This window comes from Drosophila subobscura, chromosome U, assembly GCF_008121235.1.
Source record: "Drosophila subobscura isolate 14011-0131.10 chromosome U, UCBerk_Dsub_1.0, whole genome shotgun sequence".
Taxonomy (NCBI): Eukaryota; Metazoa; Arthropoda; class Insecta; order Diptera; family Drosophilidae; genus Drosophila; species Drosophila subobscura.
In genome coordinates, this window is record NC_048534.1 from 22,244,244 (window position 1) to 22,269,932 (window position 25,689).

General features: G+C 42.5%; 2 protein-coding genes across 2 annotated transcripts in view; both read right to left on the reverse strand.

Annotated features, from left to right (window-relative positions):
* LOC117901668 overlaps positions 1–22,606 on the reverse strand; it is a 54,003-nt gene extending 31,397 nt beyond the window's left edge. The window contains exon 1 of the mRNA XM_034812509.1: positions 21,592–22,606. Within this exon, the coding sequence (XP_034668400.1) occupies positions 21,592–22,243 (652 nt within the window). The 5' untranslated portion in view covers positions 22,244–22,606. The remainder of the gene's footprint in view (positions 1–21,591) is intronic.
* Positions 793–1,758, reverse strand: LOC117901669. Its single transcript, XM_034812510.1, has 2 exons — positions 1,619–1,758; positions 793–1,552 (listed from the first exon to the last, which is right to left on the reverse strand). Exons 1-2 carry the CDS (start codon positions 1,668–1,670, stop codon positions 894–896), a joined length of 711 nt encoding a protein of 236 aa, XP_034668401.1. The 5' UTR covers positions 1,671–1,758; the 3' UTR covers positions 793–893.
* Positions 22,607–25,689: the final 3,083 nt, after the last annotated feature.

Here is a 25,689-nt window from a genome sequence, read left to right on the forward strand (position 1 = left end):
CCGCGCGCGCCCAGGCAGGATGCCACGACAGGGTTGGAGGGGGTTTTAAAGTTGTGTGATTAGGGAAAGTCGTGGGAGTGAAGGTGGGCCAGAGATCTTTAGTGAACAAAAACTGATTAAAAAGCCACGTGGCCGCTGGCCTTTGAAAACTTTTGTGTGTACTTCTCCTGGTAGCTGTGTTCAACACTTTCTAACAGGAAGGGAACATGAGCAAACTACTTACAATCTTTGCTAATCAAGATGCGGCAGGATAAGAGACGTGTACTAAGGGAGAGGCAACAATAAGCAAGAGCTGTACTCTAAATGATATTCTTGCAAAGCTTTTGCAGCGCTTCAACGTAATTTTAAACTACATATTTAGTTAAAGCTCCCCTAGTCAGCAGGTTAAAGAAGCAGCGTTACCTCTTTTAATCACTAATTTGTGCGTCGGTTAGTCGCGTGTTTGTGCTGTTGCTTTTCGTAATTACGCCCTCACATTCAGCCACTCTCTTGTCGTCACATCGCTCTCGCCCCATCGCCTAACATAAATAACTGTTCTTTCTCTCTCACTCACAAACTTTCGGTGCAGTGGCGCTCTCTCTTCGATTAGCTGTCACTGCAACTGTTCTTCTCTCTTCTCTCCTCTCTCAGCTCATTCTTTCCGATCCCGCATTGCATTTTCAGGCACACTGGTCTAAAAGCCATTTGTTCTGGATTTATTTGATTTACTTTAATTTCTACATTTTTTTGCATTGTTCAATGAAGATTTGTATGCAAGTATACTTTGTACTAGTCTGTTGTCGGCTTTTTGCAGGTTGAAAACAAGAATTTGATCAATTAATTAATTACACGTTAGGGATGCCTGAGACTCAATGTGTTTGCGTGTGTGTACTGGAAGTGTCTGTGATGATTGCTTATTTAATCTTCTCCCTTCGCCCCGCGTTCTGCTCAAAGCGGGAGACGAACTTATTCTTGTCTGCCTCGTTCATTCGCTTTGCAATCTCTTGCTGCTGCTCTTTCCACTTCAGATTCAGAAGTTCCACTCGTGCAGGATCCAGCGACTCCCTCTTGATTTTTGTTATTGATTGCTTTTGGACATTGTCGGAAGTCTTCCTATTCCGAGGTTGCTGCAGTCTCTCCATGCACATCTGTCTCAAATAGTAACGGCGGTTCGGTTTCACTGTCTCCTTCGGCTCATCTTTCTTTTCGTTAATCTGCTTGACTTTGGGCCCCTGGTAGACAGGCTGTGGGACCCAAGAAACAGATTGACGCCACAGTGGCGACTGACCATAATCAGATGAATTCTTTTGTTCGAAAGTTTTCTGTTCGTTGCAGTCTACGTTGCTCTTCTCCTTCATCATCCGCCTGAAGGCTTCGCGCCGGTTCATCTTGTATGCGTTCTCCGATTGCTGCGACTGGTTGTTGTCGGTGGAGCATCCATCTTCGGTCTTGACTGCAACCACGATGGCTGACGCTTCTTTTGCTGGGACGGTCTCCTCCTCTGGCTGAGGATCTTTTTGGGAACTGGATTCATTCCAGCGGAGTGATCCCACGGACAAGTGCCGCTGCGCACCTGTGGGATCAAGAAACCCATCGCCATAATTTCCTGGACTGTTTCCAATACCATGGAAATATTTACCGCGAGTCAAGGAACGCGACACCATACACATGCTGTTGATGTGACGAAACATTCCGCTTGAACTATTGGGAACTTTTTGGAGTGTGAAATGAAATGTTATATAGAAGATAGTGTGACATTGGATCCCCCTTGTTGTAAGAATCAGAGCCTGCTGGATACTTCAAAACTACTCCAGACATTTATGATTTCTTATCAAATATCTACCCTGTTTCACTGGTCTCAGTAGTAATAGCTACTCGGGGTCTGGTATTCCCAGCGGAGTAACCATAACGAAACACTTGATCCCGATTATTGATTGATTTCCCACAAGTAAAACCCACATGCACATCAATTAATTTATTTTTGTAAAAGGAAACCGACTGAAAATAGCCCAAGCAAAGTAAAACAAACAGACAGAAAAGAAAATCAAGGTCGAAGACTTGAGTGCTCTTCAATTGAACGTCATTGAAAATCATCAAAAATCGTAATGGAAAGTCGGTTCTTGTATGCCCTTTTAAAACTAAACAATAAGGAAATATTAGTATAACTAACATTTAAATAAATTATTTACAGCTTTGGCATCGTTTCCTTTGGCTGTGTGGATTTTGTATTCCTGCTAAAATTGCTCAGATTTCTGAATCCACTTGATTTAGCGATAAATAAACCATCTGCTTCAATATAAATCTTTTTTGATCCCCAAATATCCGTGCAAATCTTTCGAAAAATGGAAAGTGTACCAAAAGTGGTTTGCTCTACCAAAATTCAAGTCTCAATTCAAAAGTTAAGCTTAAATGCCAATGTTTGTTTATGGTCGGATCCTGTTCTGATGCCGGACAGCCGTTGCCGGGCAACAGGCATGCCATGCCATGCCATGCCACTCCATGCCATGCCCCAATATGTGGGATGATGCAGCAACTTCCTGGCAGCCGGTCGTGGCCAAAAGCCACCATGACTATTTCAAAGTATTTCAATAGCCCCATATATGTACATACATACATACTGATGTATGTGTTTGGACCATATATTTTGAAGTATATTTATCGGGGTGTACGCGTGTGTCTCTGTGTGTTGGGGAAATATAAAAATCTAAGCGAGAAATAGACAATTTTTATGACGTTTCCTCTGAGCCACCATTTTATTTTTTGTGTTTCCCCCTGTCGCTCTCTCTCTCTGTCACTGGATGGCAGGCAGGCAGAGTGCCACTGCGGAATCCTATTTCATTTCGCCCAGACTCTTGGAATTTGTTGTGGCCGCGATTTGGCAGGCAATGCTGGAGCAGCACACAGTCCACCCTGTTGACCTCGCTCTTCCCGCCTCTCCCTCATTCCGTATGATGTCGCATGCAGCATCTGTCGCTTTGGGGAATGCTAACCTGCCACATATTTGTTGGCCAACACACATACACGTACACAGATGTACATGGAATGGCGCTGGCCCTGCTTCTGGTCTAGGGATGCACGTCAGAATGCACGATGGCTTAAATAGATTAGCCCGTGCATTTCCTGCGGTCGGTTCTGTGTCATCTGCCATCCCAAATTCTATTCCCTACATAAAAAAAGACTGTTGCATGGCGCACAATTTAGCTGAAGAGATGCTTAAGTGGAGGGAATTTTATGGAGAGCATCCAGACGAATGTTTACCTGGCATTTCTATTTGACAGCGCAAAAGAGCAGCCTGGAATATTTAGGACACAAAGAAATTACCTTTTCAAGGTATAGACCCACTTTTTGTTCTTCCGCCCATTCCATTCAACCGATTACTTTTATTTGTTGCTACCCCTTTCTGGTTTTCATTACTATTGGGTATCAAAAGAGTTCATTTAGGGACAAAAGGCGATGGCTTTCAAATCAGCCAGCAACTAATGTGCCTGTGCCCAGATCAAAGGCAAACAAATTCAAGTGCATTGAGTCCGCAACAAATCAAAAAGAGAGAAAGAGAGAGAAGGAGAACCCATCTTTCAGCAATCTCCCTCCGCCATACATCAAAGCAATCAAATGGACCCAAGTGTATCTATCAAGGCGGGCGATAAGTAACACAAAAAAGAAAGCGGAAAAAAAGGAAATTCAAATCTCACTCAAAATGGGGCAGAGGAGAATGGCAGAATAAGCGAGAGGATATGCATGGCGTAGTGGAGGTGGGGTGGGGTGGGGTGTGGGGCAGAGATGAGAGGTAAGTAAGTAAGTAAAGGAAACGGAACGATTTCATTTATAAATTGAGCTTCTCTTTTTTTGGCAGCGTCTAAGTTACGAGAGGTTGCGACTGGCTGGCTACAAATTATCGCTCTGGCACCTAGCCATCCCCGTGCCCTGCATCCCCTACCACATCCTTGGCTAACTGTGAACTCTTCAGTATCCTGGCGTTTCTGGTTGCTTCTCTCTGTGTGTGTGTTTACTGGCCTCAAAGAACTGACCAAGCAATTTGCCGGGCCCTAAAGGCCAACCAACACCTCATCACTCACTAAGGGGCCTAAAGAGCTATCGAGAGAGCCGATGGGGCGAAGGCGGAGGAGCACAGTCTTGGTGGCTGAGTGGACTCTTGCCTTAATTAAACAGATTTGTTTGTCGGCACTCTGTTCGCTTCGGTGTTTGCCCTGTTAAGCAAAGAGCCCCCCATCAGGAATTATGGCCACACAAAAAGGTCAAATTGGTTCTTACTTTTCAATACTTATTGCTTCTAAGCTTCTAGCAAAAACATAACATAAATTTCAACGGGTTGTCTCTAGCGCTCTCTCTCCATGTTCCTGTCCTTCACAGACTAATCTCTCATTTGCCATAAAATCACAGGCGAAACATTGTAGAGGCACAGTGGGACAAGATGCAAGTTATGACGATTAATACGAGCAGAAATCGATGTCGATCTGTGTCAAATATAATAATTGTTTGAAGGTTGTAGTTTCACTTGAAAATATTTAATCGGAACATGGCATTAAGTTTCCACAATTTTTGTTCAGTGTAGTCAAGCTGCAGCTCATCCCCTCGTTCGGGTAATCTTCTTTTACCAATAAAACCCAGTCGCGATCCATTAAATTACAATGTCAACGTCTCACTCTCTGCACTACTGGCTCTTAATGGCCGCCTCAGCTCTCTGCTGCGGAGTTTATTGCTGAAGAGGACCGAGCGTAAGCTTGAGAAGGACGTATGAGAGTACCTGCAGCCAGCCGGCGCTCAGCTCAGCCACGTTTACATATAGTTATGGCCAAAAATAAGCCAAAATCCCCGAGAATAAATCCTTAGCTGAAGTTTGCCAAGCCATAGGTCAAGTGTAAAGTTAAACAAAAACGCTTAGCGCACACACAAAGCCAGACACAATGCGGGTGGATGGGGCAGAGGGAAAGGGAGAGAAACGGAAAGTGAAGAGCGGATTTATGCTGCGACATTGCCTTTTGTTGGCGTTGGCAACGCTGTGCGCAGGCAGGCTGGCAGGAAGAACAGAAAACGCACGGAATATTCACATTACACTGGAAGATGAAGAACTGAGACACAAGGGGAAGGAACAGCAGCTGCAAGATGTAAAGGCAGACGAAGGCGAAGACGAGAAGAGAGAGATGCTCAAGTGCCAGCAATGGCCAAAAACCATGTCAAGTCAGAAATGAGAGAGGACAAAAAAAGAAACTAATTTCATAAGATGGTGTCAACTGCAACTTTTCCTACTCATAGGCAGCTCTCTTCACTCCCTCTCTCTGTTGCGCTACCTCTTGACCAGGCCTTCAGCTGTCTCTGTCTCCCTCTTGACCAGGCGGCCCTTTCCTTTCTCTCTCTTCCAGTGTCTCTCCGTCTCTCTCGCTCGAGTGCTCTCTGAACTGCATTAAACGGCCAAAGAGGAGCTGATGATGGTGACTGCTGAGTGCTAAATGCAGTGGCAGATTAGCACAGCACCCCCAAAAAATAATATATGTATATAAGTGTGGCATGCCACACCATGTGCACCCCCTAATGAGCCTCTTGGGGCCCGAGCGAAAACTCATAATCAGCACAAAAATTCACTCGAACGAACGAACCCCTTCCATGGCAACGTTCAATCTGCCAAGGATTTTATGTTTAATATTTTTGAAAATACTCGTGCCACATAGGGGGCTTATCGATTGAGGCAGACATTTTTGTTTTTGACAGAAGTCATTAAATTCTAACGAGTTTTCTGAGAAGGCCAAACGCTCGTACTCCCATTTAAGAATATTTGAGATTTATTTTGAGTATTTTAAGGCATTTGACTTTCAAGCAATTTACTTTGACTAAGAGAGAGAGATAGACTTTAAATGCGTCTGTTTTAATTACAGTTCTCGGTAATGGTCAAATAAGGGAAATTGATTCAATTACGAGCAAAAGAAGTGCAAATAACTGCCGTGTGCTCTCGCACAATATTGAAATTTATTCCATTGTTGCCAGACAACCCCTATTGACCCCTCACACATACACATACAAATACTCACGCACAGACAAAACAGTTAATTAAATCGAAAAAATGCCTTAATCAAAAGTTCTGGGCCGTTTTGTGTTACCACAAAGTCAGCAAAAAGAATTTGATTCAATAAACGTTGGGGCGCACACGATTGGGGACACAGGATGCAGCCCGCAGGAGGAATGATAAGGAATATTCACTCAGAGGGAAAAGTTCAAGCCATTTGGCACAATTGTTATTTCCATTATTCATGTACCAACTGCTATTCAAATGCCCTGGGGTGTCGTGTCTGCGAGGGTGAGGTGAGTATTTATTTATTGGTGAGTGGATGGATGGCAGGAATGGCATGTAAACCACAAATTAATTGGCTTGGTTAGACACCGCAACGGACCAGAAAGTTGCATGAAACTTTGCCGCCTCGATTGATTGATGTGGCCAGGCACTTTCCAGGTAATCAATGGCCAGGGAGGGACCTCGCCTCGAGACCGACCCCTGCACCAAGGATAAAGGACCTTCGTAACTCCGTAACTTGAGAAACAAATTCGAAACGTCGCTGGGTATTTATTTCTCCTTTAAGATTCCTCCTTTCATTTCGTTTTGCCTTCGTATGCAAAAATAATACAAGAAAAGATGAATTGAAATGTGATTTCCCATTGAGTGGGCAGCAACTAACAAACGTTGAGAAAATATTTTTCTATCTGCTTCAGAGATTTATGCCGACTCATAATTCATAGATTTATCCAAGAACTTTTCTAGTTTCCACTTTTATTAATTATCGAATATAACAATTTTACTCTTTACTCTCTTTCTCTCTTAAGAAGTTTATTGCAGCCAAACTTTATTTGCACCTCCCCTTTCGCTTTGAGTGCTTCGACACTTGTAGAATAAATTATAAGAAAACTCGTAGCGAAAATCATGAGCTGCATAAACTTAAGTTTAAACCGCCACAAAAACAACCTAATGCCAGGTTTTTTCTTTACCAAACATTTTGTATCAAACAAATTAAAACTTTTAGCCAAAACTATTTAGATACAAATGCAAACAGATGGCCAGCCGCCACTCGCAAGAACTGTTCTATGGAAAACGTGGCATGATATTGGTCGAGTGGAGGAGTCAAGGAATGAGAAGTCCAGCAAAAACTTGGAAAACACGTACTAAATGTTTCTTTTTTGTAGGCCATAACTCAAATGGCTGGAAAAGTCTCAAACTGTGTGTATTTTTCCATTTGGTACTAGAAGTGAAATATTTCTGTATTAAGTCGTTGGGAGCTTGTGCAAAGAAATCGCTTTATGGATAAAATATGGGGTGGGTAAAATAATTTTTAAGTAAATTGTGGTTTAAAATATTTAAAAAAATTGTAAAGTGACTAAAAAGAAAACGGTTGAATCAGTAATCCTATAACTACATAGATAAATGCTTTAAGAAATGACTGCAAAATCAGATAAAAATGCAAAAATTCAATAATAATAAATATTTTTCTGTGCTAATTCCATCCTGCTCTCTGCTACCATCTCTCCACTTCTCAATTCCTGGTTGAGCTGTTGTTCAATATGTGACTCAACGCACGCTCCTTCACTATTTATTATTCTGTGGAATTTGAACCATAAACATCCTTCACATATCTCAATTTGTCTTGCTCCTATGATTCCGCTGAAGAAATTACCCAGCCAGCGCTATTATGAACTCCATCACGGGCGATGCTGTGCAGCAGCGGCCTCATTTAGCCAGTGCTTGAAGAACGCAGAAAATGAACGAGTGCTTGTGGGTGTGGAATCCCCTCGAATATAATTCAAGTGCAAGCGAGAAAGAACCACAAACACACTCGCAAGAAGACAACAATTAGCGAAGGAGCGTGACACAGAAGGAACCGCAAAATTGTGCAGCTGATAAGAGGGCTACCTCCCCACCCCACGCACCCGAACACGCACAAGTGTCGCCTGCAGTGAAAGCAAGATAGAGCGAGCTTATTAAAGCGCTCGCTCTCTCTCTCTTCCCTGGCCATCAAAGCAACGCAATGCGAGGCGTGAGTGAGTAAGCAGTGAGAATGAGTGGGAGGCAGTGTGAGAGAGGATTAGCGGAATGTTCGTATCCCCAACAAACAATTTGTGTGGGACAAATTGGACAGCGTCCGGGCATGCAGTGCCATCTAATCAGATGTTATACCTTCGGTGGCGTGGCCCCAATGAACCCTTTTGGTGGGTTTCAAAAAAAGAAACAGAAAAAACTACGGCAATTTCGAAGAAAATGTGTTAATAAAAGCACAAAGATTTCCATGGCAGCGAAAAGGAAACGAAGGGTATGAAGATGAAAAGGAAACGAGAGAGGAAGGCAAACAACGACTTAGAAAATTGAAATGAATAGAGATGAGGCGTGGCATGGATGTGGCCCCAAACGAGTGGCTTAAAGTTCATTTACAAACACAATCCGCCCCAGACGGCCAAGTGGGAGGTTGGAGGAGGAGCAGTGAGCCCCAGACAGTCTGCCACCCAAAGTGTAGTGGTATGCCATGGATTTTTCATACTCTCATTGTACCCAAATTATCCGGACTCTCTCTTCTGTCTGACCTTAAGTGTCTCTCTCTCTCTCTCTCAGTCTGTCTATCAGTCTGTCCGTTGTCCCTTGTCTCTGTCTGTTCTTTGCCCCTTTCTCTGTTTGTTTATTGTCTGTCTCTGTCTGCTTATTTGTTTTCTCGTATTTGCTTGCATTTTACATCATTTTTTGTGGGGGTTTCTGGTCAATCTTTAAGCAAATTTATGTTGCATGCAGCAGACAGCCGCAGGCAACCCAATGTCCTTGCGCCACAAAAAGAACTGAAATGCAGCAGAAGAAGTAGCAGAGCTACAATGTCTGTTTGACTGACACACATGGCAGACAGGGCAGGGTGTGGCCGCGTGTAGCTTGCCCTGGGAGTGATGGCCAGCAGAGTGATGTGTGTGTGCGATGGGGGGTCGGGGTGTGGGGGAATCCTTGCAAACATTGCACTTTTGGGTTAAGCAAAAGCAAACGCAAGCAAAATTCTTTTTTGGCTAACCACAAAAGTCTTCTTCTTCGCACAACACACACACACACAGACACAGGCACGCACACACTCTAGTCCTTAGCCGTAAATAGAGGGAAAGAGAGCGGACACATACGCAGACAGCCAAAAGCAATTCCATTTTTAAAAAATACTCTATTAGAGGTTACCCAACAAAAGAGGAAACATTTTGCAAGGTTAGCAAGTGCTTTTATGTGTCAATCAAGAGCGTAAGATTAAAGTACTTGGCTGATGGATCTACTATAATGAAATTCTCCATTACAGAGAGTATGTACATACAAGTACCAATGGGTGGATAAGCTTCCTTTTATTTAGATAGTTGCCAAATTTGTATAAAAATGTTGAGACTTTTATCATATTGTGAGCTCTCTTAAGTAATGAATTACTATTCCAAATAGTTCCAAATACATAAATCGTAATATCTAGAAATTAAGTATGTAACTATCCCAAGTAGCAACTGTTAAGTCTGTTAGGGTATCTAAAGCTCTGGTACCCGCAGCCGCTGCTCGTCGTGCCCAACTTGTTTGCCTTAAAATGTACGAAAAACGATGACAAGATGATGAGGAGAGTGGGAGAAAGAGGAGATGGAGGGCAAAAGCAAAGCCTGCAGGCGAAAGGGTATAAAAAAGTGTAAGGCGGAAGGAGAGAGAGAAGAGGGAAGAGCAGCAGCAGGGGCACGACTATAACGGTTTTCAGTTGTACGCGTATTACATTTATTTTTATTTATATTAAGCGCAGGGCAGGAGCTAAAAAAAAAAAGTAACAGTAAAACGAACCAAAGTCGGATGAGGGGGCTGCGGCAGCAGGATGAGGTTAAGGCTCAGGCGGCATCTGCATTTGTTTGCATGTGTATTGGTGCATGTGCATTGCTCTTTATGTCCTTAGAGCGAGACAGTGCTATGATATTGTAACTGCAAAGTAGATAGAAAGAGAGAGAAAAGTTTCTCATAAAGGACATCCTCTCGGAGTGGAGCCAACAGAGTTGTTGATTCTTAATCAGCATAACGAGATGACTCCACATAGAGATGCTATCATCTGGTTTTAGCATGCTCGTAAGCATCTCAACCCGAGATAAACACTTTGGCTCGAGATTCAGTCTCACAAATTGAAAGAAATGTCTGAGCGGATAGAAGCGAATAAAGAGAAATTATGTGGTTTATGATGTTGCTTGTCTGTATGTGTGTGTCTATGTGGAATACATTAAACGAATGAATGGAATAAAATGGTTCTCGTTTTTGATTGCATTTGCCTTTAGTCTTTCAATCGACTGTTAACCCCAGATGGGGTCAGCCTTTATTGTGGCGTATAGTTTTTTGTTTTTAGTTGTTTATGCAAATAAAAATGGATTTCTAGGATACAAAAATGTTAGACGTGCTTCTACATAAAAAGAATTTTAGCAATTTATGCGCAAGTTTGATTACTTTAGAAAGGTTTCTATTATTCTACAAAAAATTTAATAAAATAAACATATAAATCTACTCCAATTCGAATTGTTTTAAGCTGATATTTAATACCGTATTTCAAAACAGGCAGGAAAAAACAGGTTTGTGTTATTCATTAAAACTTCCTGCAAGAAAAGTCGTAACAAAAATGTATGTATATTCAAGCTCCTTTTGGGATTCCATAAATCGAAATTGATGCGCAAAAGTAGCATTTAAATAAAATCAACCTTTAGCTGGATATTTAATTCCTAAACAATTATTTTTCAATATATGAACACATACTTTTATGCAGAGAATTCCTAAATGAAATTGCGGCACAAAAATATTCCAATATAAGTTCAGACAAGAACTGAAAATAGAATAGACAAATGGAAAAATTAAACTTGCATTTAATCTTTACGATAAATGCCATTCACTTGCCCCTAGACCTCTGCTCTGTCATTCTTGTTTTGCTATCTCGTAGGCCAAAATATTATCAATCCTACTCAAGCCTACATAGCTCCCACCCTGCCTGAGCCATTCCCTTTCAGTGCTAACTTGCCGCCCAATCCAGAATATGACTTTGTTTCGCACACTAAAACCCCAGATAAATATCAAATCAACAACACTCTCCCCCAAATGTCTGCGTATGTACACCCACACACTTGGACATCATTTGGTAACCTTTACTGCAAAAGAGTATTTCCGTTTGCAGCAATTTCCCCCACACAGCACACAAGCAAATAGTTTTGGCTTTTTCATACATTTGTAGCACGGGCTACATATGTTTTCATTCCTTATTTTCCTGGGCTTTTCGTGTTTTCCCTTTTTTTTGCTTGCCTGCAATTTATTTTATTGCCGCAATGCAAAATGCTCATGTGTGTTTATGTTTGTGTCTGTATTTTCTTTTGCTGTTCATCTGTGTGTGTGTGTGTGTGTGTGTATGTGTGTGTGGGCCACATTTGTATTTAGCCTGTTTAGCAATGTGCCTTCTGGCTCTGGCCAAGGTTTAGTCAATAAAAGGTGCGGGCTATTCCAGGCAGTGAGTTTTTGTTCCAATAAAAAATTACTTCCATGCGTAGCCACTGGCAGAATCTGCATAAAGGTTATGCAAAAAGCGAAAGATGTTGCCTCACCTTCTTCTTTGATATACCCTGACTGTGGCATGTTTGTTGGTGCCCCCATGGATGTTGCCTCCACGGAGACACACACACACACACATTCACAGCTACAAAATGCTGACACAAATGATGTGCTGTCTGTGCCTGGCCGGGCGCAATTAATGCGGCATCTGCTGCTGCTACTGTCCTGGCCTGGCCTCTCTCTCGCTGCTGTTGCACTCACACCTGAATCTGTGGAGGCATTGAGGCAAGCCGCATAACAACAACAAACGGCAGTGGTGAAAAAAATGCAAATTATTATTATTCTTGTGCTGTCTTCATATCCGCTGCGCGGGTATATTGTATTTTATGTGGAGCAAGCCAGCAGAAAGCATTTCCCGACATGAACTAACAGGCATGCAGGCATATACACTCATATGTTGCTGTTCCGGATCTGTAGATGGGTTAATATAGATAATGGTTTAAAACCTAAGGGGTATTCGGTTATACTCTTTCGTACATATCGCTCAAAGTATAAGGAAAATCGAAAACAAATTAAAAGTATTTATCGTTTCAGTTTTAGCTTTCGCTTAAAGGCATTCCTCTAAGAGAGGATTATCCAACTACAGGGCAACCTCTAGTCTAAATCCACAGCTTAATATTTTCTTTTTACATTTTTTGTATATTTTTTTTAGTTTTTGTCCTCTGCTTAGGCACTGCAGCTGATGTGAGACTTTTTAATGCTTGCACAACTAATTCCGTAGTGGCTTGCACGGCGCGGCTGCTGCTGCCAAAAACTTTTGCGGTTGAATGACTTTTGTGGCATGTTAAGTACACACACACACACACACACACACACACACATACACATACACAGACACAAAGACGCACGTGTTCCGGTTTTGGGTCTTTTGTTTCTCTTAGCTGAATATTTATGTTACGGTTACAAGGTCCCCACCCACGCACCGCATTAAGGCCACTCACTCACACTCGGTGCGTCTTTGGAGCAGTTCCGCTTTCTTCAAGTCAAAGCCCATCCGCATACACAAGAAGCGTAAACGTAAGGCGGCGGCGGAAAAGCGAAATCGATGGCGGAAATGTGGCATTGCGGGCCTGAAAGGTTTTTCTTCGTTTGGTTAAAAGCTTTTGCTGCCGCTGCCGCTGCTGCTGCTGTACCCCCCACCCCAAAAACGTATCCCGTAAGTCAAACAAATCGTTTGCTAATTGGCTGTCATGTATGTTGGGTGTCCTCCCTGTATATCCCTCTCTGTCGCATGATGACTGTCGAACAATTTAAACAAATGTATGACTATGGCCCGAAGGGGTCTACCGGAGAGACAGCCAGTCTCCATCAGTCACTGATGGAGCACTAGAGATGGTCATGAATGTGTGATGGAACACACACCGAAATTCATGCGTGATTTGTGAGGATGAACACGCAAAAGTTAATGAACAAAAAATCGATACATATTGAGCTGTTGCACCCACTGAATGAACTCATCAAAAAGTATAATCATACGTATCTAGATTTCGCTTCATTTCTGGGTGGAAACACGCAACCCGCAACCCACGGCGCGACCTTTCCAATTGAGTAACCATGCCGGTCCGTGCCACAAAGAGAGTCCCTGCCCCCCACGTCCATCTCTAGCTCATACACACTGTTGCCAAGTGGCAGCTGCTTTGATTTCTCGCTGGCTTTTGATTCCGTTCAATGAAAATATTTTCCATCGATTGAGGACTCATCAGTTGCGTGGAGAGCAAAAGAATATATGTACATGCGAGTATATATAATTGGGTTGCTAGAACGTACATAAATCACACTCTGCCGCACAGTTAAGAAGCTTACATTTGCCCTCATCCCACGCTCTCATTCAACTCGGACTGACTGGCAAAATGAATGCAATTTTCATGCAAAAGCGAGTTTTTTTTTGGTCATTGTCAAACAAAAATCAAGCTCATCAAAAGGGAAATTGCAAAGAAACTTATTTTAAAATAATTTTCTCTAAAATAACACGAAACGCCGAAGGGAAAACCAGCAGCCAAAAAAAAAAATCATACTTAGTTCGGGGGGTAAAAAATTATGAAAAAGAAAACCAAATAAAAACGGAGCAATCTCTGCTCAGTCGAGATGGTGTGGACAAAAAATTGCTTTACAGAGTGTAAAATTAACAAGCGAGTGCTGATGAAAAAAATGCAGCTAGAAATTGCAATTTAATTAATGAAATGCATCGCAGACGTTCCAAAATATGCATGGGCGGGTACTCGAGGGGCTGGGGAAAGGGTTGGAGCAAATGCAAAATTGCCGCAAAATCGGTTTGGGTTTTTTTTGTGGGCAAAGAGGAATAAGTGAAAATTGCACAGCAGCCGCGCGCCACCACCAATGGAAGAAAATTACTGCAAAACCAAATTAACCAAATTAGCAAGCTGTAAATTCAGTGTTCAGCCCCCTTCTGTGGCACAGCTCTGGAAGCAGAGCCAGAGTCGTGCCCAGCTCTGGCCAACAGCTGGAGTCTAAAGCAAATTAATAAAGTTTCACATTATTAGCGCAGTTTTTGCCGAGCTTCTGCCGTCGTCTTCTTCATGTCCTTCGGAGGAGACTACCTCCCTCCCTCCCATCTCCTGCTGCTGCTTCGGCATTCGCCAGTTGTGTCTGACTCTCCCCACTCGGGTGCAGCACTGCCTTTTCTTTCCTTTAGTTCCTCTCTGGCGAAATTTAATTTTTCTTGTAGTTTTAAGCAGGCCAAAAGTTTACACTGTATACCCTGGTATACCCCCTTGGGATAAGGTATAATGGGATGATTTACGCGCAGATACAGCAGCTCCAATCAGCGGGTCTTTGCGCTGATTGAATTTCCAGCACTCTCCCTAGCAGCATCTATTTCGATACCAAGAAATTGGATGACGTGCACCCCATATTGTTGCCAATCGAATCGAAAGGCACACAGTGCCCGATGAAAATTCATTGGGATGGAGGAGTGGCAGCTTAAAGGCGCACTTTGGGGGCACAGTCGGCAAAGGCTGACAGACAATCCCATTACATGACTTTAAAAGCTTTAGAAGTTGAGCTACTTTTTGGTCTATTTGTTGCACAATGAAAGAATTAAGTAATTAATTAATTAGTCAAAATTATTCAATTGAAGCACTGAAAGGCAATTCCGTTTAAGAATTATACTTGTTTTTTTTAAGTTTTTCCAATCTAAAACATATTTTTTTTCGTGCACCTGACTCTCAGGTATCCCCCAGTCGGCAGATCGACCACGGGCGCTTCCACTTTGTGCGTGTTTCAGTGCGCTTCTGCCTTAAGTAAGTTGCCCAAATGGAGCACGCTTTCTCGCTCTCCATCTCTCTCTCTCTCTTGCTGTCTCTAAGTGTGTGTGTGCTCATTCAAATTATATGCACAACTTTGGCCGGCAACTTTTTGGGGCGACTCCACCGAGTTTCGCTTTAATTTATCGCCCGGCTTCTTTTGTAGTTGAATAATTTTTCAACATACAGAGGGAAATGTGTATATGTATTTATTCCTAAACTTATATGCGTTTGTCAACCCTTGTGAGGAAGGAACTGCCGAAGGGCAGCGACAAAGAATGGGTGGAAAATGAACAACACAACGCTGCCATCCTGGTCACAGGAGGTGCACACGCAAACACTTTGGAATGCGTCGTGTCCTCCATCCAGAACCGCAGCCAGACAGGATGCTCGATTCGCAACGCGTCCTACACGCAATTGACCTAATTTTCCCCCTCCCCCCTCCCCTGCCCCGTCCACTAACCAGCAACGTGCACTCTCTTTTCCCCCCCCGACCGACCACACCGAGTTGTTTCCTTCTCGTCGTCGCGGTAATGGTCGCCGTTTAGCTTTGGTTCTGGTTTGCCGCCAGGATGCGGACGGGGATGTACTGCAGGATGTGCAGCTTGCCGCCTCGCAGGATGCACTTTACCCAATATTGTATTTGCAGCTTATATTTTTCATTTTTCATTTCTCACATGTTTCGGAAATTTCGGATAGAGGGGCAGGCCATAGGGGTGCAACTCCCCTCAAAACACGCTCTCTGCCAAAAACAAATCCTTTGCCTCTACCGAAAACTAAATGCTTTACCTGTATCAAAACCCCAACCCATTTGCTTTGCCAAACACTCATCCTCTTGCCCTGCCACAACCGAAAGCCTCAATCCTCCAGCTTTTGCCAAAAATCCCATACTTTAGCTCTTGGTTGGCATAAAGTAAAAAGCAAATCCCCCACCTGCGTGCATTTCTGGTTTGTTTAGCTTTTTATGCTTTCCATAATTAAGTTCATGTCGATGTGAAAATTTTTTGGAACATATATGTATGTACGAAGTGTGTATAAATGTAAGTATGTACATATATTTGTCTGCTTGTTAGTAAGTACAACTTTTGTATGCTGAAAATGTTGCACATGGCTCAAAATTAATTTCATGGCAACACCCACACACGGAAGGCACACAGCCACAGCCACAACGAGGACAACACCCAAGCACACACACTCTCCAGCTTGTTGCGAGTTGAAAGAATGTTTCTAGAATGTGTTAATTAGGTGCATTGCCTGGATGGATTCTGCAGCTCGCTACTCGCAAAATTAACAGCATACGAGAACAGGATGGCACTGGGATTGGGCACTGGGCTTTCCTGATGAAGTGGGTGGATGCTGGATGCTGCTGAGGGGAACTTGAACGGGAAGTGAACCTTGAACTAGAGGCGAAAGTGGAACAAGGTCGGGCCCCGAAAGTCGGCAGTAAAAGTCAAATATAAACTGCATTCTGAACAGTGTAGAAATTATGCATAGCTGCCGCACACAGAGGACTTACCAGTAGACTTCCCTGGGTACACTGAAATGTGGAATCCTCTTAGTTCAGAAAACAATAAAGATAAAACCAGTTGGGGGCCTATTTTTAAGCCAAGATGTGGCTGGATTTATTAGCCTTCCATGACTTAATCCTACACGTTGATTAAACATGAAATGGGCCAACAAAATTATGAAGTTTAGTGGCTTGTACGTGATTTTAAACGAATTTTATATGGATATTGCAGTCATGCTCCACCTGGATATTAACTTATTATATTTGTGGCAATTAAGCTTTTGAAAAGGTAATGGATGTGGAATGGAAAAAGAAACCCCGGATATCGAACTTCGAGCGTGACTCCGATTACGACTGCGACTGTTATTTAATGCGTCTGAAGTTCAGGAAAGAGTGTTTGCAGGCAGGTTTAACGGCAGGAGTGCTCCAGCAGTGAGTGCAAGGCAAAAGTTAAGGGGCGGTTCATGTATATATCCGCTATAATATTTAAATCACTGTATATTATTCACGTCAGTTCGCATTGCGGGTTGAAGCTTAAGTAGTTGCAGCTTATAAGCTAAGCCCCTTCGAGTGACGTGTGGATCTTGAGAGCGAACGCGAGCGCGCTCTCAGAGCGTTAACAGTGAGCTGTACACGGGAGTGGGAGAAGCAACTGGCTGTTAATAGGTTGTGTTAACAGCGCGGTTGCTCTGTTCGTGCTGCTGCTCTTAACAGCAAGGGCTTAACAGTGCTCTGTGCTTGTGGAAACCAAAGCGGCAACTGTAGACTTAAATAAAGAATTTATTTTAAGCTGCAATAATGAAAATGAAAACTATAAATTGAACATAACTAAGCATAAGGGCCACTCAAGTTTCAGCCAATTACCGAAACCTATTCCAGAGCCCTAAACCATAAATGAAAGCAAAACCAAATCCATAACTGGAACTTAAATTTAAGTATAAACATAAGCGAACCGTACCAATAACCTGAATTGAGCATTAAACCAGAGCTGAAACCAGAAGTGAAGCTGAAACTAAAACTGAATTAATGTTCTAATCAAGTTTAACAACTTGGCCCATTAACCCCTCTGCACCCGCCCACCTTTGACCCTGTCAAAGCAGCCGGCAATATGAGAAATGTGCAGAGACCCGCATAACTGGAGCATTTTATATTGATTTATAAATTTTCGCAAATTCCGCACGAATCAGCAGCAAACACGAACGAACTTCTTATGAGCAAACTTTTATGCCGCTCGCACATAATTTTGCAGCCTACAACTAACTATCTAAGAACGCTTGGTGCAAATGGACAGAGGCATAGCCAGAGCCCATTGCCAGAGCCCCACCATCCCAAGGCCGCTCTAATTGCATTTAATTAGCTGTTCGTCCTCTGCGTCTCTCACTTGCAAAGTTGGCCCCATTTCCCTGGGCCACGTCCCCATTGTTGCTGTCCCCGTGAGAGGCGTAGGGTCTTCTTTTCCATCCCCGAAGAAGACGACAACGACGACGAAAAGTTGACCGACATAAATTTCATTAATTAGTTGAAAATTTGCCCCGGCCCAACTTCTGGGGCGCAACAATTTTTGAAGATTTGCTAATGCCACTTGGCCATTTGCCTGAGCCCCACTTCGGTCATTAACCAAATGTGTTTATGGATGCGTGATATGAGAGCCATGAGGCCTGCCTCTGAGCAACCCAAATAATGAGCACTTATTGAGGAAATTTATCTGAAACAAGATCAACCACAGAGAAAAGTCCTGCGCTGTGGTGTGCTGTGCTGTAAATCCTTCAGCTACGCTGTGGCCACAAGTTTAACCCACTTGCAACCATTATTTGATGCTGGTCCAAGTTGCCTCGACCTCGAGACGCTTTGCTGTGGCTGCCCGCCTGCCACCCAGACTGTGGACTGTAAACTGTGGACTCAAGTTGTAGGCGAAACTTGGCCAACTTAAAGCAGGCATCATCTTTAAGCCCTCTCCGTCCTAGACAGGCGCTAGGCCACGATAAACAAACAAACTTGTCTAATATTCCACTTTCCGCCCGTTCGTGCCATCCTACTTTATTTCTTTTTTCCCACTTTCCTCAAGGATATGCCGGATATTTCGTAGGAAACTCCGTTCCGTCGATTGACAAATTCGGGGCGTTGAGCAACGAGCGACTAGAGGATTGCCGAATGGGGGATAAATCAATTGAAAAATATTAATGAATTATTTATGAGCTAAGACAGAAACGGCTCGGGCTCGGTCTCGGGCCGGGCAGAGCTTCTCAACTAAAACAAGAAAAAGGAAGAACCAAAAAAACCAGAAAAAAACACCCATGGGGAATACCCCCCAAGCCGCAAGAGGAAATAACCACAGAGTAAAATAAAGAAGGAAAAGCTATGGCCAAAGCCAAAGCCAAAGCCAGAGCCACAGCCCAAAAAGAAATAACTGTAGAAAAATTACGCTAGAGACTAATAAAACAAGATTATTGCGGTATAACCGCAGACAGTTGGTGGGAAAAGAGGCAGAGAGAGTGGCGGGATGGTACGGGGGAAGCCCAGAGCTAGACAATGAGCCAGCCATAAATCAGTGGAACGCAGTGGCCAGACAGAGGCAACTGCATACAGTTTTTGGGCGCAAAGGAATTGTGTGGAAAATTTGGGAAATGGTTGGGGCAGGGCAGGGCTGGGCAAGGCAGACTTCATCCCAAAGCCAACTCGCACGCATTTAAGCAGTTTCCCAATCACGAGAACGAGTATGATGATGATGTGGAAGATAATTACGGCAGAACTATCCACTATATTCCACTATATCTAACTATATTATGGCGAGAACTATCCAGCTGGAAGCGCAGACAGACAGACAGACGACAGGCAGGATGGCAGGCTGTCGGATGGACAGGAACAATGTTGATCTCTCTCTCTTGCTCTTTCTCTCTAGTAGCCGAACAGGAAAATGTTCGTGTAAATATTAAATATTGACCAGCTCGGAATGGTCGAGCTGCAGGAGATGCATTCCGCATGGAGAATTGGAATTCAATTTCGTTTGACACGTTCAGGCAAATGCAGAGGAGCTTCCACCAGAGCTAAAGGCAATCACTTCGAATCACTCAGATGGCCAGAGAGAGATGGACAGTGGGGGTAGCAAGAGACAGCAGATATTGAAAGAGACGGAATAGATGAACACGGTGGGGGGGATACAGAGGGAGAATTGGCAAATATTGTCCGACCATAAATTGTGTGAAATTCCGAATAATTTCGCCAAATGTTCGACTCAAATTGAGAGGTAATACATACATACATACATATGTGCCAGGAATGTATTTTAAAAATTCAATTTTAGTTTTATAATTTCAATAATCTATTCAATATAATTTTATCGTTTTCAATTAAATTGTTAATTTAATTGGTATAAAATATCAACATAATTGAAGAGCTGAAGAGCCTCAGCTCAGACTCGTTGAAATAGAGTAAAGTCTATGCCTCTCAATAAACAAAGTGCAAATATTATTAGTACTCGTCGGCATCAGTAGAAGAGTCAATAATTCAATAGAAGCGACAAGCATTAAATAGGAAAGTCAATAATTTAATAAAAGAGTCAATAACGTAATTTTTCTCTGGCCTCTTTGTCCGTCTGTTGCTGGGACCCAATGCTAACAATTGGCTTAAAATTGTTGCTATTAAAGTGATATTTTTTTGCGTTGCATGGAAAAATGTTATTGTGAAAGTATTTTAATTATTTAATTAGATTGTACTTTAATTTATTTGACTTTGATTTTAGTCTTTTTGATACGTATGGATTGTGGTTCACAGTCCCTAAGATTTCCTTACAGTTTGTTTCATAAATCAACAGCCCCTCATCAAGGCAAAATGGGGAAAACTTTCTTATTTGAAAATATGCATACAAAGAGAAAGTCTATAAATGAATGCAATCTTCTTCGATTGATGCAGCTTTGATATGTAAATGTTAGTTTAGGTTTGCAGACTTTTTGATTAGTTTCTAAGATTCACAAACATATCATATGATAAAATATACAAATATAAATGTATTTACATATATGTACATGTGTGTGGTTCGTTGCTTTTATCCCTAAAAATATAAATGCAAATCAGTGTTCATGTAGTCTCCATCAAATCATCAGGAAGTCATTTAAACCAATTTAAATCCAAACGAGTTGGCTTTATTCCAACAAATATTAGATTATATAAATTCAGTAACATCAAATAATGTGTTGATTTTGCAAAATATTTCATCCATCAAAATAAACACCCATTTACACACAAAAACACTTTGTCTAATAAATGTTCCCCTGCAGCTATAAATAATTTTTCTCGTACTAATGAAAAATTTGGAAATATTTATGAAACACTTGGCTCAACAATTAATTATCATAAAAGTGTTTTTATAATTTATGTTATACTTTAAACGCTCCCAAATAAATACACTGTCCATCGAACTGTACACCCATAAATAGCAAACAAAAGCCCCATCACTCGTCCGGTTATTGTTGTGCACAAAATTAATTATTAACAAATTGTTGAGGGGAACAAATGAATTGCTCTTGTTTCAGATGTTGCTGCTGCTGCTGCTGTTGCTGTGGCTGCTCTTGATGTTAATATTGCTGCTAGTGCTGATGTTGCCCGTTGTGCGCAATTTGTGCATAATACATTAAATGCAATTTGAACTATTAAAAGCATACTTTCAGCGCCATTCGCATGGCGGACATAGCGGACGGACGCCGGCCATTTTAGCTATTTTTCCACGCACGTTAACATAATTTGCATTGCTGTGAAATATTCCGGAAACAGCTGAAGTATGCAATACAAATTTTTACCCCCAGTTTTGCCACACTCTTCTTTCTCTGCGCTCTTTAAATGTAAAACATTAAAGGGTGAGCTGATGGTAACGACGCGTTAGATACCCAGCTTGGATCACTATTTGAATGATCAATGCTCATGGAGTTCATATGATAGCTGTGTGTATGAGAAAGTGATGCAATGTGCTGCAATATGGTTTCTGTCGAATATATGCACATGTGTACTGCTTTCAGCTGCACGATGGTTATGTGAGAAGCAAAGGAACAACTTTCACAAATTTACATACATAAATATGTAAATAGTTTTCTCTGCATGGAAAGCACATAATAAAAATATTCATTGCACCTTTCCTACAGGGTATCAAAATGGCTCAAGTGGCCTCCAACAGAATGAGCACGGAGTGCGGTTCCATGGCTGACTGGTTGTGTGAGTGAAAGAGCTAGAGCACTTACCGTTATAGAATGGCCAGAGTAGCGGCTGCTCCTCTTGTTGTTGTTGATTTTGCTGCTGTTCCTGTTGCTCTTGATGCCCCTGCTGTTGTAGTTGTTGCTGCATTATGTTAACAACTAACGCCATTATTATAATAACTGTACGCGTTGTTCTTGCTGTGGCTCTCCTCTTGGTGCCTGGTGCTCGCGCTCCCGCTCCCGCTCCCGCTTCACCCGCTCCCACCAGTTCCACTGCTGCTTCTACGGGTCTCTCTGCTTCTTCTATGGGTCGTCTCTCTGCTGCGCTGCCGTCTCGCTCTTCTCTTTCTGTTGTTCTCTTCCTGCTTGAAGCTGCTTCTGCTCCTACTTTTTTCGCTGTTGCTCTCTCTGTTGTTTGGGCTGCTGGTATTACTGTACTTGCTGCGACGTCGACGCCCGCAGCTTGGCCTGGGTTACGCTCGGCCTGGACGTCGACGTCGACGTCGTTGTCGGCGCCGCTGCGACGCAAAAATTCGCATAAATTTATATTGCAAATTTGTTTCCTTTCTTGTTGCTGGTGTTCCTGGTGCTGCTCCTTTTGTTGCCCCTGCCCCCGCCCCTGCTGCTGTTGCTGACCCTCCTGATGCTGCTGCTGCTGCTTCTCCCGTTGTTTAACAATAACTATTGCCGCAGGCATCCAGCGAGATTTAATAGTTTTTGCCTGTCGTTGAGTTTTATTCGCCAGTTTTCAGATGATTTTCCCTGCTGCTGCATTTAAGTGCTGCCGCTGCTATTGCCGTTCGCCTCGCTGATGCTGCTGCTGCTGCTGCTGTTGTTTGTGTTGCTCTCGTGGTTGCCGCTGCTGCCGCAGTCGTTGGCGACTTTAGCAGCATAATGCGCCATTTGTTGGTTGTTTAGTTTTCGTCCTTGTTCCCGTTTTCACTTTCACTTTTCGCCGAAAATTCTTTCAATTTATTTTCAATTTGATTGTCACGTTGCAATGCGAAGGAAACCACACAGAAAAGTTCCTTAAATCAATTCACGATGCTTAAAGCTGGAAAAGCAACCAAGTGATACACTGATAAAAAAAAGAAAAGATATATTCTGAGGGCTAATTTGATTGCTAATCGAGGCGCAAGGATTTCTATTGCTTATGGGAGTGTGTAAAAAACAGTTAAGCTCTTAAGAACACATTTGCAATGCAAAATCTCCCTTCTGATTGTCAGATTGTCCTTCGATTTTCTTTTCGTATCGAAATCTAAAACCAGAACAAGGACGATTGGTCTTTGTTGTGGGCTTTTGTTTACTTTTAGTTTGTTGTTTAGTTTGTGTTTCATTTTGCTGTTCTGGTCTTAATGCTGCGCTTACTTTAGCTTATGCCTCGACGGTAATTGTGCTTCTTGAGCCGTCAATGAAAAACGAGTACCTTTAACGGTACCCGTACCCGTACCCGAAGCCGTTGCCGTTACCCCATGGCAACCACTAAAGACTTTTGCTGTAAGCAATACTCTCAGCTGCTGTTGTTGTTGCTGTAGTCATTGTGTCCTATAATGGCTTTGCTGTGCCATTTTTTCTGCTCCTTTTTTTATGTGTAACAGTTCAGTTCAAGTTTATCTTTTACCAGTTACCTGCACAGAGCGGAAAAAAATGCATTAAGCCACTGCTTGGGGCTGTGGAATGGCCTATACCCCACAGGCAGCACTGCTGATGGAAAGTTGTTGAAAATAATGAAGATTTAAAGTATGAGAAGAGCAGTGCTGCAGTCATGGCATGAGTACACCTTGAAAATGTCGAAATGAAGAGCCTGAAAATGTCTAAATGAGGAGAGTGAATTTCCATGGAGAAGCATTTCATGAATGTCACATATTTTCAGTAAGCTGCGTTGAAAACTTTTGCATAAAAACGGAATGACTACCAAATGACTACGAGTCTCTGGCCCGGAGTATCCTAGAGCAGGAATTACCATAATATGCTTTACCCACTGCCGGGTTTGGCTTTGCTGTTGCTGCCGAACTTTTGTTGCTGTTGTGTCGCCCCCGCAGCAACATTTGCTAATAAAAGCTACGAAAACAACCAAAATCTGTCAGAGATTAAAGCTTTAAAAAAGTTCACGCCATGGCATACTAATTCCCAGTCTAATATGCTTTTGATCCCTGCTGGGTATGGCTTAGTTGCTGCAAGGGAATGCTTTTGCTGCCTGCTCCTCCTCCTGCTGCTGTCGTTGCTTTTGCCTGTTGCTGCTGCTGCTGCTGCTGTTGCATCTACACTTTTGCTTTCGCCTGGCACTGAATGCCAAAGTTTCAACCTTTCAGTTTTGCCATTTTAGCTGCCACTTTCCCTGCACTTCACTCTGTTCAACTACAACATTCCGCTCATTCCCCTCAGCCCACACTTCGACAGCCAGCTTCGAAATGGCAGAGAGAAAGTCCGTTTCTCTATTTGTCTCTCTCTCTCTCTTTCTTTCTTAGCCTTCCTTTTGGCCAGTCCAGTCAGTTTATGTAGCTATTTTTCCATCGTGACTGCTCTCCCGCCTGCAGGCAGCCTTGCTGGCCATTTGCTGTTAGTCTAATTTAATTGCATTCGTGGCTCGTTCTGTTGCTCATTGTTGCCACGTTACGTATACGTAGTACCCATTGTAGCAGGAGGCAACAAGGAGGCAGAGAATAGAGAGCATTCAAGTGAGATTCCATTCGGGTGTGCAGTTTCTATCTTTTTTTTCTGCGCCCTGACCTGCCCTTTGTCCTTGTTATGCATTGTTTTGTTATCCCCTTAATCCTTATCAGTTGCAATTCCACTGAAACTGAATAAACAACAGCAACAACAAGTCAACAAAACAAACTGAAAAAAGAAAGAAGAGCAACAGAAAAGAGAGGAACTCTAACTGAGACTGCCAAAGCTTTTGATACCCTGGCCAAAAATTCACGTCTCTATTTATATGATTTTCATTTGGTTTGCTCTTTCCCATATCAGATGATATCCTCTGAAAATAAATAATATTCTGTGTTTTTTGAGCTCGTTTCAGTGAAAACAATTTCTGTTGAAATATATTCAGATATCTGCCAAACTCAGGGACTATTTTGCGCACAAAAACAAACTAAGAGAAACGCTCAGATATTCGCTGATATAAAAAAATTGGTGGTGAGGTGCTTTCTGCTCTGCATCAAAATATAAAAATAAAAACCAGCGGGAAAAATCTCGCAAAACCCACTTCAAGGGTATTAAAATCAAACATGCTATAGCTGAGCGTTTTTGCTGACCCTGTTTTTGTGTGGGCCACTTTTACTTTTAGTTTTATTCGCAACAGCAACAGCAAGGTGAATGATTTATCGAATGGTGGCGGTCTGTGGCTTACGCTCTCTAGCTATCTCTCGCTCGCTCTCGACTATAGTGCCCTCCCGTTCGCTCTTTAAACAAACTGCTGTAATTAATGATACAGAAAATGAAATTCAACACACTCGGAAAAACTTTGCCATAGATTTATTGCCTTGCACTTGAACCGAGCCATAAATAAATGGTGGCTGAAAATGGTTCTCAGGCTGCTCCTGATTAGCCGAGAGCGTGTTGGTTTTCCTCCAGGTAATCGTAATTGCTGTGGCAGGGGGCTTTCCAATTGAATCGTTGCTTAAAGTACTTCCTCCCAAGGAGTAAAGAGATGGAGATGAAGCCAAAGGAATGTTGGCAATTGCTTACCAAAGGCAAAACTTACGCCAAAAGAGACTAAAGGTAATAGTTTCTACAGGAGCAGAGAATGCTACTCACACAATTACTTCACTAAAAGGCAAGAGGCGGATACCCTTTCTCTACATTTTCAAGAATTATTGGAAAAACTCTTACCCACAAAACGAACATTAATCAAGCGACTTAACAGCAGTTGAAACCTCTCAAAGCCAAATTCTATTCATCTCATGTCGAATTTTGCAACGAAATATTAATCAAACAAACTATCATTAATTACAAAACTGAATTGACGTGATATGCGAAAAGTTCTTATCTCCATTATACCCTATAATGTGGATGAAAGAGCACGCTCAAAGTGAAAAGGCATTCAAAAGACTCGCTGTAATGTGCCTCAAAAGGATGACAACTTTTTTCGGTTGCACAAAGTTCATGAAATTGCTTGGAAAAAAAAGAGTTAAGCAAAAG

Coding starts and splice junctions, on each gene's coding strand:
- LOC117901669 (XM_034812510.1), bottom strand. CDS start 1,670: ATGTTTCGTCACATCAACAGCATGTGTATGGTGTCGCGTTCCTTGACT. Junction 1,553..1,618: donor GTCGCGTTCCTTGACTCGCG/GTAAATATTTCC, acceptor TTGATCCCACAG/GTGCGCAGCGGCACTTGTCC.